The 16,490-nt window shown below is 57.1% G+C and overlaps 1 protein-coding gene and 1 long non-coding RNA gene across 9 annotated transcripts in view; one reads left to right on the forward strand and one right to left on the reverse strand.

Moving 5' to 3' along the window:
• Positions 1–3,642, reverse strand: part of LOC124236346 (uncharacterized) — a 33,064-nt gene extending 29,422 nt beyond the window's left edge. Inside the window, exon 1 of the long non-coding RNA XR_006887704.1 lies at positions 3,521–3,642. This is a non-coding gene — a long non-coding RNA (uncharacterized LOC124236346). The remainder of the gene's footprint in view (positions 1–3,520) is intronic.
• DAB2IP (DAB2 interacting protein) overlaps positions 1–16,490 on the forward strand; it is a 194,479-nt gene that overhangs the window by 145,615 nt on the left and 32,374 nt on the right. Inside the window, exon 1 of one of the 8 annotated variants that reach the window (XM_046655230.1) lies at positions 1,716–2,347. The exons of 5 other annotated variants lie outside the window; for them this stretch is intronic. In XM_046655230.1, coding sequence (XP_046511186.1) covers positions 2,178–2,347 — 170 coding nt within the window. In that variant the 5' untranslated portion in view covers positions 1,716–2,177. Of the gene's footprint in view, positions 1–1,715; positions 2,348–7,875; positions 7,995–15,048; positions 15,242–16,490 lie in introns of those variants that run through there. 2 more of the 8 variants (XM_046655256.1, XM_046655248.1) reach the window with 2 other exon arrangements.

A 16,490-nucleotide genomic window follows, 5' to 3' on the forward strand; every position in this document is an offset into this window, starting at 1 on the left:
TCCTCTGGGCTTTGCGGGTGTGGACAGATGTAGATGGAGGGGGCAGGCGTTGCTGGATTACCTGGAGTCACCATCACCTGTGCCTAGGACAGAGCTGAGCCCCAGGGAGGACACAGCAGGGGATGGGGTGAGTTACCTCCCAGAGTAGGGGTTGCTGTGGGGCCACAGTTAGACCTCTTCCCTGGCCCCGCAGGTGCCCCAGCCAGAGGCCTGCCTGCCTGCCTGCACACAGTAGGTGCCTGACAGTCTGGCACTTCGTAGGAGTTCACTTGTTAGCTGAAGGACTGGAGCAGGCTGAAGCCACTGCGAACTGAGCTGGGGCTGGTGATGCCTCTGCATATGGAAGCCATGGAGTAGGCGGGACCCAGGCTGGGGCTTTGTTCTCTCAGACACCTGTTTAGTTCTCTGCAGGGACTGGATTCCATAATCCCATCGCACCAGAAAGTTGTGCAGCAGCTACACTAATGGAGGCTTCTGGGTCCCTGGCCTCAGCTTGCTTAGCCCTTGCGGGTGGCGGCTGGGAGGGAGGGAGGTGTGATTCCCTGTGTGTGGTAGAGGCTCGGTAAATAAAGACCGTTTCTGTGGCTTCTGGAGTGCCATGGAAGAGGGGGTGACCCCAGGCAAAACGTCAGGTTGGCTGGGCACACCCTTCCCAGAGGGATTTGCTTTTCAGTGAGGGCGGTGTGAGTGTGACCTGAGGATGAATCTCCTGGCCCGCTTTGGGCCCGGGGGTCATACTGGGTCTGTCTACCCCCGTTGTCCTGCTGCAGTCACACTCCTGTGCAGCTCCCCTGGCTCACCCTGCTGGTCCCCTGCCTCCCCTCTGTCCTGCTGGCCCAGCCCAGGATGTAGGTGCTTTCCTGCGGAGAGGAAACTTGAACCCAGGACTGCGCCTGCCTAGGAAGCCAGCTCTTCCCAGCTAGGGGGACGCTGTCCCTAGGTCCAGCCCGGGCGGGGAGTTGGGACTTCCCTTCTGCTCAGGTGACCAGCGTAGGCAAATCCCTGGCTTTGTCTGCACCTCCGTTTTTGTCAGTTGTTTAAAAATGTTCAAATGGAAGTGCGGGGGAGGGAGGGTGTTTGCCTCGTGGGGTGGGGGTGGGGGCGGGGTCCGGCCTGACGCAGCGGCGGGTCAAGCGGAAAGCATTGCAGCTGGGGGCAGCTGGCTGCGGAATGTCCCAGTCGTCCCATTTGCCGGGGCCGGGAAGGGCCAGCCGCTTCCGGCCTCAGAGCGCTTGGGACGGGCGCGCCCGGGTGCGAGCCTGGAGTGCTCTGGAGCGGCGCGGCGGGCGGGGGCTTGTTTTGGCGAACCCTCAAGACCTTCGGTCACCCCGCTCCCTCTTACACGGCTTTGGCTGGCCCGTCACAGCCCAGCTGGAAAGACACGTTTATTCATTCAAGATGTCTGTTAGCGCCTCCTTCGTGCCAGGCACTGGTGCTGGCCCGAGGTGTGCTAGGCCGACCAGGGTGACCAGGCCCCTGTCTCTCTCGGACCTGACATTCTCCTGGTGGGAGAAAGAGGGGGGCTGGACAAGATGATTTCAGATCAGTGCTAAGAAGAAAACGAAGAGGGTGATAACTCGGGGGTGGAAGTTGCTCCTTTAGCTAGACTGGTAGGAATGGCCTGTGCTAGGACTCTAGGACATTTGATCTGAGACCAGAATGAGGAAAAACCAGCCTTGCCTGGAGCCACAGCCAGCAGAAGGAATGGCAAGTGCAAAGGCCCGGAGGCGGGACCCCAGGCAGGATATAACCCTGGGCGGGGTCAGCACTTTAGGGGAGGAGCCTGGAAGGGACCTCTCTGAGGCTCCTGCACCTTCCCGGACCCAGAGCTCCTGCCCAGGTGCCCTGGGAGAGAGAGACCTGCCTGTGGCTGGAAGCGAGTGTTTGTTTTCAGGCGTCTTTCTAGACTTCTTGGTCCTGGAGGTTGTGCCATGTGGTTACCTGTATGGAAGACTGTAATTTTCCACTTGTTCCCTGGAGGACCCGGAAATCTCTAGATGTTGTCACCACTGTTTTTTTTTTAAGTCATTTTTGAAATTTCAACTTAGAAGACAGATTCACCGTGTGCTTTGTGGGAAGGGGAAGCCTGCCCAGGCACACTTCTTAGATGCTGGCCTGGGCTCAGAGGTCCCCTGACCTGGCCAGGAGAGGCACCTGGCTGGACGCCATCCTCTGGAATGGGCCTTTGTGGCTTTGGACCCCTCGGTGACAACCTCGGCAAGATCCTGAGCCGGGCGGGAGGAGCTGCCCTCTGGAGACCTGGCCATCCTCGCAAGCCAGATCTGGTGCCCTGGCGGCAGGTACCCAGACCCTGCTCAGTCCAGAGCCGTGCGCTCCCGCCACCAAGGTCGGTGGGGAAGGTGGGCAGGAAACTTCCTCCCCAGTGGGTGGGCAGGCCTCGCGTGGGAGTGGGTCGGAGCTGGAGGGTGTGGGGCTGTTTCTCCAAGGAGGCCCAGCCTGGGACTCTGCTTGCCTGCGCAGCTGGGCCGTGGCCTGAGGCCTGGTTGGTTTGCTGCGTCAGTCAACAGCTCGCCCAGGCCCTTCTGAGCAGCTCAGCCCCAGTGCTGGCCCCTGGACGGAATGGGAGACCCCTTAGGGGCTTAGGAGGCCGAGTGAATGTGGTGGCTGGGCTTGCTAGACTGGCTTCTCCCTTCTGCTGGGAATCATGCGCTGTCCTCCAGGAGCTTCAACTCACGGGAGGGTGGTGGAGAAGCCCGTGAACGCAGGGCTGAACAGGCCGAAGCAGGCAAGGCCGTGGGTCTAGGCCCAGGGAACCAGCACGGGGCGGGGGGGGGCGGGGGGGAGGGCAAGGTGGGCTGTAAGGAGGAGGCTGTGACCCCAAGCTGTGGAGCCACTGAGGGCCCTGGGGCTGCTGTTGCCGTAGCTTCCCAGTGCAGGTGAGGAGAAGGGCAAAACTGCTGGGGCTCCCAGCCACTGCCTCTTGGAGACAGTGTTAATAATCCTAGCCTGTCTCTGTTGGTTAGTATTGCAGGAGAGAAGCTTTACTCCTAAAACTTTTATTGATCCAGACACTAATAAAAAGTAAAGGGTCTTTTGGAGCAAGGTTTTTTTTCTTTTTTCCAACTAGAGCAAAAAACATCAGAGCCCTAAAACACAAATTTGTTCTCTCCCTAGATGGGGGTGTGTGTGTGTGTGTGAGTGAGTGAGTGTGAGGTTGCCCTTGTTCAGATCGCGCCTGTTTAGGAAGGTTTCCCCGACTGCACAGGCCTACAGCCTTCCCTCTGCTGCCACTCCTACATATAGTCCCCCCAAGGGCTGAGGCCTCACAGGAGCCTTCCTGCCCACCTGAGCCCCCAGGGCCAGCGAGAGGCATTGGCCACAAGAGGCCCCCAGGGCTCCACTCTTGACTTGTGTCGTTCTGGGTTTGGGTCTTTCACTGCCCTGTTCTTTGGTTTTGCGTTTTCATTTCCTAAATACTTACTGAGCTCTTACACCATGCCAGACCCTCCCTTAAGACACAGAAATACACAGACAGAGCCCTTGGCCGGAAAGAGCTTACCTTCTGGCAGGAGAGACAGATGATCATAAACCAGTGGAGAAACAATTCCCTGTTGGGTGAAGTTCCCCTGCTGAAATGTAAGTCAGGGCTTCTCCTCTGCTTCGTTCAGCACCTGGAATCCCAGCGCCTAAAATAGTGCCTGACACGTAGTTTGTGCTTAATAAATATTTGCTGGCTGAATGAGCAAGATGCTATGAAGGAAACAAGCCAAGCGTTCCAGTGGGGAGTAGCGGGGGTGGGGAAGGCCTGAGTTCCAAAAGACGCCAGAAGTGGGCCTTTCACAGATGGGGGTGGAGCAAGGGCTCCTGCCAAGGGAGCGGCAGGTACAAAGTCCCCAAGGCGGGGGAGTCCCCAAGGCGGGAAAGCGAGGCTTCAAGTGGAGGGTGGGGGCTGCTGGACGAGGTCAGAGGGTCAGCAGGCCACTCCTGCAGACTTCTTCAGCCTGGGAAGGAGTTTGGACTTGTTCGGAGTGCTGGAGGGAGTAATTGTAGGGTTTCTAGCTCAGGAGTTAAATAATCCTATTTGCATTTCTAAAGGCTTTCTCTGACTCCCTGGTTGGGGAGTAGGGGAGCGGGTCGGGCTGCCTGGGCAGGTGGAGAGGAGTGGACGGGGGTGAGCGTTCTGGAGGAGGTAGCGGGAGGGTTTGCTGATGGATTGGATTCTGAAGGCGGAGGAAAGGAGGGCTCCTGTCTTCTGAGATCTGCTTTAGCCACCAAGACGGATCTCTCCTGGGGCATTTCAGTCAGGCTTGAGGTTCTGTGGGGCCTTTGGGGACCTTGAGGAGAACCACTGGGGTCAGGACAGGCGTATTGAATAGAAAAAGGAGGTGACTAGAAGAGGAGGCAGCAGGCCAGGGAAGTGCAGGGAGAACCAGCCAGTCTGGGACACTGAGGGGGGTCGGTTGAGGCGCTCAGTTGTTCTCATCTCCCGGTCTCCACTCGCGGGCGGCTCACCTGCTGGGCCACACCTAGGGTTGCATCAGGATCCTCTGGTGGAATCCACGGAGATTCTGATTTGGAGGGCTGGAGTGGGCTCCCCAGATTGACCTGTAACAGGGCTCTGAGCTCTTCTTTCTCCTCCCTCTGTCCGGGGGGGCTTGCTAACTGCCCTATAGTGTTTCACTTTTTCTGGCATGGGTGGAGTCGCCTGACCCTGTCCTCACCTGTCCCTGCCCCATCTCGCCCTGGGTCCAAGGCCTTTAGGAAGAGCCTTGTGGAGCTGGGTTCATTTACACTAATGCATTTCCTCTGGAAGTCTCCTTTGTGTGTTTCGCTTACAGAGAAGTTCGAAGTCTTTTTCAGGATATTTTGGTGGCCGGGACCTTGATCTGCCCCAAGGCTAGGATGACTGGAGGGGGAGGGTAGAATGTGTTCTGCTTTGGGGAAACAGTGTAGAGTCGGGGACAACTTAAGGTCTGCTGGTCCCCAGTTGGGTTCTCAGTATCTGTTGAATGAGTGACTCTCAGAGTTTTGAGTCTTTGGGTTCCCAGGTGGTTTGTTAAATGCTTTCTCTGCATCTGGTTGGCCAATGTCTTTATTTTTTTATTTTATTTTTTTGTGCGGAAGATTGGCCCTGAGCTAACATCTGTTGCCCAATTTCTTTTTGCTTGAGGAAGATTGTCACTGAGCTAACATCTGTGCTAATCGTCCTCTATTTTATGTGGTATGCCACCACAGCGTGGCTTGACAAGTGGTGCTAGGTCCGTGCCTGGGATCCAAACCTGTGAACCCCAGGCCTCTGAAGCAGCGTGCACGAACTCAACCGCTACGCCACCGAGCTGGCCAGCCAGTGTCTTTAAAACTGTTGTCTGCAGGGGATAATGTATTATCTCCTCATTTTACACTGGAAGAAACGGAGGCTCAGGAGAGTGAAAGGACTTGCCTAGAGTTCCACAGTTGCTAAGTAATAACCCAGAATTGCAGCACAGGTCTGCAAACCCCCAAATCAGGCCACCCTTTACTGACCAGTTAACCCTGTGGGTGAGGAGGTAATCGTGGAGCGTAAGGCACCAGCTCTCTCATTGCCCCTCGGGAATAGTGGCCATGTGCTCTGCCAGAGCCACAGGGCCTTCCTCCTGCCTCATAACCACCTCTTTGCTCTGGTGCTCCACACCCCCGCCCCTCCCTCACCGCACATACCAGGTGCTGTAGGCCCCAGGAAGATAGAGTGAGACAGGCCTTGAACCTGGTCAAGTCTTGGGGGCTCTTGGGGCCAAGGGAGGCCCCAGCTTCTGCGAGGCTGTTTGTGCAGCAGGTGTGGGTGGCTTGTACGGCTGCTGCAGAATTCCCCACAGGAAAGCGAGCTCAGCTGCACGAGCCCATGGGAGACACCTGACGACGAGAGGGCCCGCCCCCTCACTGGGGACTGGGGAGACTGAGACCCAGAGGAGGCCGGGGTGGGGCTGGGCTCCCCTGGAGAGACAGCCTCTTCAGCTGTCTCCCAACAGGCCTTGTGGCTTTGCGCTCTCGACTCCCTCCTCTACCCAGCAGACCCCAGTTAGCCTGGGGGCAGAGTGGAGGCAGGCTGTTTTCGGGATTCTAAGGATGTGGGCCACAGCCCAGCTTTTCTCAGCCGTTGTGGCCCTCTGGCCTGGCACCTTCTAGGGGAGAGCGGGCATCTGGGAGGTGCTAGAGGCTGGTCCTGCCTGGTAGTCGCTGAGGGTCTCAATTGAACCCCTCTTTTTTACAGAAAGAAACTGAGGCCTATGGAAAGAAGTGACTTGCCTAGGGTCACTATTCAGGATGCTGGTTTTCTGCTTTGTGCCTCCTAGCGTATCCTGGGCAGCCTCCTGCACTCTAGCTAATCTGGCTTGTCTTAATTAAGTGTCTCTCTGAGCCAGGCTTTGTTCTGTAACTCCTTGACTCCTCACAGCAACCCTGTGAAATTAAATACTGTTATTATTGCTCATTTTACAGAGGGGGAAACTGAGAGGCCCAGAGAGGTGACTTAACTTGTCCAAGAACACAGGTAGCAAGTGGCACAGCCCAGATTTGAACTTGGACGGTCTGACTTTAGAGTCCACGTTCTTACCTACCAGGCTACACAGCTTCAAGCTTATTTGACTGCCAGGCTCCCATAGAAAAGAATGAGGGTAGAAATCCTTGAAGGACCTAGCCCCTGCGGAGTTAGGCCTGAGGACTCTGCCTGGCCTTGGCCTTTCTGATGGAGGATGGCCGTAAGACACCTACTTCGTGCCCAGCCACTCCAGGTGCCAGGAAGTGACCCACCTTTCTGGGAGGGCTTGTTAGACCGGGTTCTGAGGCCCAGTGGTCGTCTCTCCTCCTTTCCTCTCCCCTACCCACTCCTATTCTAGCAACTAGGCAGGCCCTGCCCACCCCTGGAGACTTGGGGCCCCGGGAGAGCCCCCATCCCTGTAGCCCTGCCTCCTCCATTCCTGTGGACAGTGGAAGGCCTTGGCCAGCTTGCCTAAGCCCTGGGCTTGGAAGGATGGCTCCCCTCACCTGCATGCTCCTCTGGCCATACAGCCTGTCCAGGAAGGATTGAGGGCCTGGGTATCAAGTGCCCCACCTCTGCAGGCTGCAGACCCACCTTTTCTTCCTGCTCATCCTCCTTCTCCCTCCTTTTCCCATGCCTCACCTTTACCCAGCATCTGTCAGTCCGTCCCCTTTCATATTGTCAGGTCACCATTTCTAGTCTTCTCATCTGTAAGAAGGGGGAAGAACAGAACCTATCTCACAGGGTTTTGAGGCTCACACTGAAAGCCAAGTTGCTGGGCATCTGCCACAAATGGTTCCTTATCCTCACGCCCTACATTTTCCCGCAAAGGAAAGATGCTTGTGGATGTGGAACAGGTGAGGCGTCCAGGAGAGAGCAGGTGGGAGAAAGAATCCTGGCTTTGGCTGACCTCGTGGGGGTGTGCCCTGGCCTTGCCGCAGGTTTCTGCGAAATCCTGGGCCCACTGAGAACCTCTGCTCACCGCGGCTTCCTTGCCTGTAAGACGGGGTCGGAATGGTGCCTGTCCCGCGGAGTGGTTGTGAGGAGTAATGAGACGGCGCTGGGAAGTTGGGAGCACGGTGCCTGGCACATAGCGCTTCGCAACGGCTGCGTTCCTCCTCTTATTCTTGACATGTAGCTTTTGGGGACCTTCGAGTGAAATTTGGAGTTGTACTCATCTGCATTTTGTCTGAAGTCTTCCTTAGAAGTCCAGAGCCTCCAATCCGATCATGGATTTGGGGGGATTTTTTTGACTTTTTGCTGTTGTATTTCCTCTACAGAAAAAGGGATCTGTGCCTTTAAGTCCCCGGCAGCCCCGAGTGGCACACTGGCCCTTTAAAAGCACATTACAGAGAGTTGGAACTTAGCCTTTGTTTAACTAGCCATAATTAGTCCCCGTGAACAGGGCTGGAGTGGTATGTCTAGGACCAGAGTGGAGTGGGAACAGCAGGCAATGGGCGGGCCAGTCTGGCCCCTCTGTTTCCCAGCCTGTTGAGCCTGGTCGCTGCCCTGAGGGATGGTGAGTGGCCTGACTGACTCAAATGGAGGTTGGAATGAGGGAGGCGGGGAAGGAGGGAGGCTGCCAGCCTCAGGGCCACTAACCAGCCTCCTAGGCCCAGGGAGACCTCAATGGGATGGGTGGGAGCGCTGGTCAGAGGGGCTGTCACAGGTGCCCAGCCTTGGGAGGGGCTCAGGAGTTCCCTAGGCATGGTGCGTCTCTCCTCCGCGGACGGCTACCGCCAGCCCAGAATGTGGAAGCTGTTAGGATAGCCCTGCCAGAAAGGGAGAAACAGAGAAGTGTTGTTGCTGTTTTTATTTTCTAAAGAGAGAGGAAATCGGTGTCAGTTGCTCCTTTCTGCAAGCCAGCCCCGGCGGCCCGTGGCCTGCTCCACTGATGACCGGGAAGTGCTGGGAACTGCTGCGAAGTTTGTGAGCCGAGGAGCTTGGGGCGTTGCCCAACCCTGAGCTGGGCTGCGCTGGGCTTCCGCGGGGTAGGGGGGGCCTGTGTCATCTCTGGCCCAGCCCCCAGCCCCCTGCAGGATGCTTCTTTTTTCCCTCCTTCCCCCTCCCATGTTGTTCCCTGATCCGTTGGCCTGCAGGCTGGAGGTCTGCAAGACCAGGAAGGCTGTGTCTGGGCCTGGAGTGTGTTTTGCTCAATCTTAAACATGTGAAACAGTTGTCAGGAGCCGGGGCACTGGGGAAATCAGGGATTTGGCTTGGTACAGCCAAGTCTCCATGTCCCTCGGTCCTAACCACCTTCACTGCCGCTGCTGGGGTGCTGGCAGTGGATCGGACTCCTGCCAGCTAGAGGTCCTTCCCACCACTTTCCAGACGGGGGAAATGATCTGCCCAGGGTCACATGGAAGGAGGTGGGAGCCGGGCTCAGTACAGTCCGGTGACCCTGGATTCCTCTAAGTTACTTGAAAATGGATGCATTTGATCATAGGACTTCTGTAGGTTTGGAGAAAGCCTGAGGCATTGACAGGCAGTGCAGAGCATTTGGAGATGGAGCCCAGATGCCAGGCCTCCAGCCCTGATCTGGGGCCTGTGAAATGACTTGAGCAAGCTGCTGGACCTCTCTGAGCCCCTGCTTCCTGATGTGCACGGGGTGGGTGCATAGGGGCAAACCCTGGAGGGAGTTGTCAGTTCTCCCGGGGCAGGCATCAAGGAGGTGGTGGTCTTTGAGCCAGGCTTTGACGGATGAGTACAGCTTGGCTGCTGGGAGTCATTTAAGCGGAGGTGGGCAGCCCCTTGTGACTGGATCTAGACGGGGCTGAGTTGGCATGCACCTTAGGTGCTGTATTTAAAGAGTGTGGGTTTTATTGGTTGGAATCCCGTGGGCCACCTGGCAAATGACAGACAGGCCTAGCTTATGCGAGTCAGCCAGTGTGGGGTGAGAAAAGAGGGCAGGCTGTTGGAGTCTGTCACACTGTCTAGGCCTTAGGAAGCCCCTGGAGGTCTGGGAGCCTCAGTTCCCTTAACCGTAGTTGGGTGGCTGGGCTGTGTGAGGATCAGAGGTGTGGGGTCTGCTAAATGCGGAGCCAGCGCCTGCCTCATGTACTCTCCAGGTGTGTGGGCACACGGTGGCCTTTGAGGCAGGTACTGGAAGATTGCACATGGCTTTGAGGCATGGGCACTAGGTGCAGGAGGAACTCAGCAGCCACACCCCAGTTTTCTTTAACTTCGTTTCTCTGAGTTTCTGCCTTTGCCAGTGTCCTGAGCCTGTGTCTTGCTGGCAGCCACCCTTTCCTGCTGTTTGCCGCTTTTGAACCTTCTTGGCTGTCTCCTACCAGTTACAGTCTGGGAAACAGAGCTCTGATGCCCCTCAGGGACTCCCATACACCAAGCTTTGGGAGGAGTGGGGAGCCAGGGCCCCAAGGCCCCCAGGCTCAGCGCTGACATCCTGGAAGTGCTCAGTAACTGTATACTGAGGTCCTGGATCAACTCAGCCCATAATGGACCTCCAGCAGGCTCTGGCAGGAGGTCAGGGCAGCCCCTTGGTCAGGTGAGGAAGCTGAGGTGCAGGAGAGGCCAACCCCGAGGTCTACACTCCCTTGGCAGAGCACCCCTTCTCCTTCATGTCTTTGCCTCTTATCTCCCTGAGGCCACAAAGGCCCTCTGTCCCAAATGGTGGCTGGAATCAAAAGAGCCAGCAGGGCTGGAGGTGGGGCTCAGGGCTGGAACCTGGGGTGTCAGCGTTTGTTCCTAGATATGTCCATCTCTCCTTAAACGAGGACGTCAAGGCGCCGACTTAAAATGGCAGCACACTGCAGCCTGCTCTTGGGGGTGGTGGCTGGAGCAGCTGGGGTTCTCTGGGGTCAGTTGGCACAGAGGCTTTTTGAGAGCCCACGTGCCGGGAGGGGGGCCTCTGCCTGCTGGGCAGCCTGAGAGGCACTTTGAAAGTGGCAGTGGGCCCAGGAGAAGCCAGGAGCCTCCAGAGAAGTAGGCAGGGGGAACCGGACAGAATGCCAAGGCTGATTACAGAGCTCTGCGTGTCAGCTTACCCCTGTAGCACCAAAGGCAGTATTGTCCCCGTTTTACAGATGAGCAAACTGAGGCATACAAATTAATTTGACCAAAGTCGCAGAGCTTTATTACATGTGTTGGTTTTTAAGGAAGGAGGCCTTACCACATTCAACTAGTCATCAGCCAGCATGGTACCAGGAGCTGGGGCTCTGTTGACAAGTGGCTGGTCCTTGGTTGAGGCAGGAAGCCTGGTGCCCAGGGATGGGGGAAGGACAGTCCCCAGATCACCTCATCACTCTAACATGAACAGCCCACACAGCACCAGAAGGCCACATGGCATGGCATCTGAGTCGCAGGTGGAGGAGATGAGAGGGGAGAAGATGCTGCCTCTGCCCCGCTCTCACATTCTGTGGAGAGGCCGGCTGAGCCTAGAAGGGCTTCCTGGTGGTGGAGAGCTGGTGAGAATTAGATGTCAGAGGGGTAGTGGCTTCCTTGGGGAGTAGAAGTCCTTGGTTTTCAGCTCATTCTTTTTCTTATTTCATCATCTTTCCCCACTTGGGTCATGAGTCCCCAGGGCCTGTGGCAGCTGTTGGAGGTATTTATGGTCCTGGATGGGGGTGAGGGAACCAGTCAGAAACCAGTCCCCCGTTCGGTGGTGTGGTCTGTGGGACAGAGGATGCACAGTGTGTTCCCACTGTGAGGAGGGGACGGGCACAGACAGCTTGCAGGGAGGGAGCACCTTGGCTGGGGCCTTGAACCGTCTCAGGGTTGTCCTAGTGAAAGGGCAGTTGAGCAGAGGGCCAGCACCGTGCAGCGGCCTGCAGTCTGGGACTGACTGGGTCAGGGTTGCAGCAGATGAGGCTGGGGTCAGAGCCCCAGGATGCAGTGCTCCCAGGGCTGGGGACTTAAGGTTTGGGAGTGTCACCCTCCCTCATCTTTCTGAGTGGCCACGCCAGGTTTGGTGGTTTCTCCTGGGACCCAGGGAACAGGTGGAGAGCTGTCCCCACTCAGATGCAGGAGGGGCACTTGGCCCTCAGCTCGCTTTCGATTTGCCCAAATCTCATGCTGTTCAATGAGTGTTCCTCAGATTCTCTTCTTTTAAAATTCAGGGCACTTCGCTGTTCTACTGAGGTTTATGAATGTTTAAAAACTGCTTTGCGGTCCCCAAAGTAATTTGACAAGTCTGACAGCTATTGATTAAAAACCTGAAATTATTCAGGCTGCAGGATGACTTGGGGGATTAGATGGAAAGTTTTTTGTTTCTTCTCTCTCGATGTGCCCCTTGCCCCCCCCCCCCCAAAAAAAAAGAGAAATAAGATGTGGGGAGGTAAATGTGTTCCCAAATGCTTTCTGAAAACTCCTTTAGTTTGCAGAATTTTACTGGAAAGGATGGGAATGGGCTATGGTCAGGATGCTGAGGGTGCCTCTCCTGTTCCAAGACCAGAACCAGCACCCCTACGTCCTTGGTCCCTCCCTAAGCCTTGTGGCTCAAGTTGCCAGCAGGCAGCAATGAGGTATCGCGCTAATGGTATTAGAGGGGTGGGCCCAAGGTCACAGGCAGATTAAGGGTAGACCTGGACAGGAGCCCAGGACTCCCTGGCCAGCTTCCTCCTCTCCCTCTTGGTGAGAAGGACCGGCCCTGCTGGGGCACTGGGCTGACAGGATGCCCAGCCTCCAGGCCTGGCCCAGCATGAGGGAGGTGCCAGAACTGTCCCACAGAGGATGATCAGGCCGTTAGGATCCCAGCTTTCTCTTTTGTCTCATGTGACCCAGCCAAGCCACTCCTCTCTGCAAGCCTCAGTTTCCCTTAGTGTCCTAAAGCTTCCTTCATCAAATCCTTTGGATTAACTGGGATGTGTCCGGGAAAGGTTGCCCTGTCAGCCGAGGCTCATTGAGCCTGTTTGCGTTCCTGCTCCCTGTCTCTGCTGGGGCGATGCTGCCTTTGGCTCAGGGCTGTTGGGAGAAGGCCGTGTGATGATGTGCATACCTTAGTAAGAACAGTTGTCACACAGCTGGACACATAGGAGGTGCTAGTGAGTGGCTGTTAAGTCCCACCTGCCACAGTGCTGCTCATTTGGTCAGCATATGTGGGGCACCTCCTGGGAGCCAGGCCTCGGGCCACACTGCAGCGCTGGCAGGTGATGACCTGCCCTGTCCTCCTGTCCTGGTTGCCAGGGTGTGGAGCCTCCTTTGCCAGCTCAGCCCTGCTGTCTTGAGGGGAAGTGCAGGTTCCCAGGGGCGGGGTGAAGGCAGGAGACTAGGCTCCTCCCAGCCTGGGGCTCAGTATGTGTATGGGGACGGGGTCACGCTGGGTCCAGTGACTGCTCAGACCTGCCCCTGCCTTGGACTGAAAGAATCTTGGGCCAAGAGGGACCAGGCCTCCAGGCCCTGTCATCTCAGGAAGCCTTCCCAGGCCGAGCAGCCAACCTCCCTGCCTTTTAAGGACAGATTCTGTCCCCCCAGGGCCCTGGGGCCACCAGGCGGCTGCATTCTTCTCCCCTCCCCTGGGACCCCAGCTGCAGTGGGAGCGACCGCTGACCTTCTCAGCAGCTGGTTCCCAGGCCGGCAGGGCAAGGCTGAGCCTGGGGAGAGATGGCTCTGCTGGACATATCGAGTCGGCACTGCCCTGTTTATGTCCTGCTGTTCGATTCTCAGGAGGTCGGCGCCCTCACCCTGACTCTGCTCCAGGACCCACTCCTTCCACTGAGGCAGAGATTCCCAGCACAGCTCCCTGGACCTGCCTGTGACAGGCAGAAGCGTGCTTGACATGTTCTGACCTACCTCCAGAGTGCACGGGTCCTGCCAGCCCTTGAGTGGGCACCTCCTCCGTGGAGACCACCCTTGTCTGGGATTTCTACCCCTTCCAGGGCTGGCTGCGGCTGTGGGCGGTGGCACAGGACCACATAGGCCTCTGAGTGGGAGATTGCATTGGGGGACTCTACACTAGGAAGTCACGGGAGAGGGGCTAAAGTGGCCCCTCAGCACAGTCTACTGCCCACCCCCAGGTGCCCTCTTCTCTCTTCCTTTCCCTTCAGGAAATTAAGGGCCTTTTTTTGAGGCACTCCAGAGCATTTGGATAGATGTAGTTTGCCCCCGTCTTGTAGATGGGGAAAATGGAGGCACAGAGAAGGTAAGGGATGTGAGTGGTCAGAGGGGAGGAACAGAGAATGGCCAGGGAGGTCCCTATTTTGCCATCCCAAGTGTCAGCAGCGTGACCTACACTAGAAATGTCAGCCTTGGTAACAGCATGCACATCCTTCATCAGCCTGGTTCACAGCTGGACCCCTTGCTCCTGCAGTGGGGTCTGGCATGAGGTGAGTGAGTGGAACAGAGAGAGGAGGCCTGGACTGTCCCGAGGGGTTGATGTCATTGGTAGCATTTACCCTGCTCTGCTGAGCATCTCACCTGCACTATCACATTTGATCTGAGCAGCAGCTGTGTGAGGAAGGCGTGTCACTCTCCCCTCTTACGGATGGGGAAATGGAGGCCTCAAAAGGTGAATGACTTAAAAGTACTCAAGGTTGTGTGGTTTTTTTTGTGTGTGAGGAAGATTGGCCCTAAGCTAACATCTGTTGCCAGTTTTCCTCTTTTTGCTTGAGGAAGCTTGTTGCTGAGCTAACATCTGTACCAGTATTCCTCTATTTTATGTGGGACTCCGCCATAGCATGGCTTGATGAGGGGTGCTAGGTCTGCGCCCGGCATCTGAACCTGCAAACCCTGGTTTGCCCGGATGGAGTGCACGAACTTAACCACTCTGCCACCAGGCCAGCCCCTAGATTGTGTGTTTTATAAGAAGTGGAGACCAGATTTGCTCCTACAGCTGGGCACCCTTGACACTAGATCCTCCCGCTCTCCTGTCTGTTCCCAGCTGCAGGTGCGTGTGTGTGTGTTTACTCCTGGGCTCACTCCACTGCCTGCCTGCGAGCTCTACCTGGCCTGCTAGCCCAACCCCCACCTGCTAGCCCAACTCCCACTGGTGGTCCCGGCCTCTCCTCCACAGCATGTGCTGTCTACAAGGAATCTCCCAGCTTCTTGTACTTCCAGAGACTGGGTGCCTGCTCCCTTTAAAACCAAACCCACCTGGCCCATGTGGGGACAGAGCTGGAATTGGCCTCTCCTGGTCCCAGCCCTGCCCTCTGGGGGCACGCAGGGCAGCTCCCTCTGCCCCTTTGAGATTGGGAGAGAGATTCTGAGTCTCTTACTTTCCAGGCTGTACAACCCCCGCCCGTAGCTGGGAACATCCTCCCCATGTCAGACAGGGCTTTTTAATTATCGCAAGTTTTATTTTTGGGTCTCCTCCCTCCTTGAAATAATGGGGAATTTGCTAAACTTCTGTGTCACTAACCTTTTAAGAGAAAAAAGGATGGAGTTGAAAAACAGCTCGTGGGTTGGCTGGAAGGCTATCAGATAAGGCCGTGGCCCAGGAGCCAGGACAATGTCCCGTTGTTCCCACTCCCGGCCCTCACAATGAGCTGCTGTTGGGACCTGGCTGTATCTCCAGCAGCGGCTCCGCCCCTGCCGTGCCCACGTTTCCTGGGCTCCTGGGCTCTGGGCAGAGGCTGCCCCACCCCAGCCAGCCCTGTACTGAGTGGGTCACGGCAAGCAGGTCAGCTGGCTGTGGCCTTTCCCTGCCTGTGGGGAGACGAAAAGCCGAGCCTTGAGCTGATGGAGTTAGTCGTGGACTCTGCTGAACGGGGTTCAGGTCCTGCTCGGCTGCTTGCCAGCGGTGCAGTCTTGGGCAAGCCGCCTGGCTTTTCCGAGGTGCGCACCTCAGTCCTCACCAGTCGTCATGAGTGTTAGGTGAGGAGACGGGGAAAGTGGCGTGGAGCGGGGCTCAGCCACATGGCCCAAGTGTGCACTCCTGTCTGTCTGGAGAGACCAGGGCCAGCGTGCTGGTGGTGGCGGCATTTGGGCTGGGCTTTGAAAACTGGGGAAGAAGCGTTTTGTTAGCTAGAGAAGTGGAGGGAAAGGTGGTGGAGCTCAGGAAACAGCACAGGCCAAGGCCCCCCAGAGGGAGGGGCTTCCTGGGTGGTGGGGACCAGCTGGGGAGGAGAGGCTAGATCATGTGTCAGGGTGTGGTGCGAGTGGAGGTAGAGAGTGGGTGTCTCGTGCAGTCATGTGGCATCCCTGGCTGGGCTGTTGTGAGAAATAGCTCAGGCCTGGATGTGGAAGTGATCTGCACAGGCCAGTGGAGACCTCTGTGCAAAGGCCTTTTGCCCTCATTGGTGCTGCCTCACTGAGGGGACCAAGGCTCTGGTCTCTAGGGACCACAGGAGGCTATCAGGGGAAGCCGTCATGAGACTGAGCTGGGCACTGGGGGAGGCCACACAGTTGGAGTGTTGGGCCACCTTCTCTTCTACCTCAGCCTTGGGGTGGCAGGGAGGACCCTGACCCAGAGCCTGGGGAACACAGAGGCCCTGCACACAATGGCATCAGCCCCTAGATTTCCACACCACACGGGCAGCCATGGCAGGGCCCCTAGACCAACCTGGGTCCCCGTTGCTGCAGGGGGCCGTGGGCAGATCATGTGACTGCTCCTTCCTGAGGCCATCTTCCCTTTCTATAAAATGGGTAGATGAATACTCCTGGCAGGCTTGTGTGTAATTGAAATGACAAAAAGAGATGTGAAGGTGACCAGCTGGGAGCCCTGTGCTGAGTGGAGGTGGGTACCTAGGAGTGCCCCTCTCCTGGGAGTGGAGTGGGTGCGAGGCAGAGGCCAGCACGTGCTCACCTCCTTTTTACTGAGCTTCCTAGGCAGGGAGACCATGCCCGCTCACTGCCCCCTTGGAGCCCGGGCAGTCTGCAGTCCCTTCTCCCTCTCTCCCTCCCTCTCTCCTTGATGGCCTTCTTGCCTGGCCTGGGAAGGCAGAGGCTGGAGGTGAGGGAGGAAGTGGCCCAACGATGCAGTCTGCAATTCTGAGGCAAAGGCAAGGCGGGGTCAGGGCCTGCCTTGGGTGACTGACAGGGTCGGGGTCCCTGGTGTGGAGTGGTCGGGGTGCTGCAGGCCTAGGACAGGGCTGGCTTCCTGGAGGAGGTGGTTCTTCGGCCG

This window comes from Equus quagga, chromosome 1, assembly GCF_021613505.1.
Source record: "Equus quagga isolate Etosha38 chromosome 1, UCLA_HA_Equagga_1.0, whole genome shotgun sequence".
Taxonomy (NCBI): Eukaryota; Metazoa; Chordata; class Mammalia; order Perissodactyla; family Equidae; genus Equus; species Equus quagga.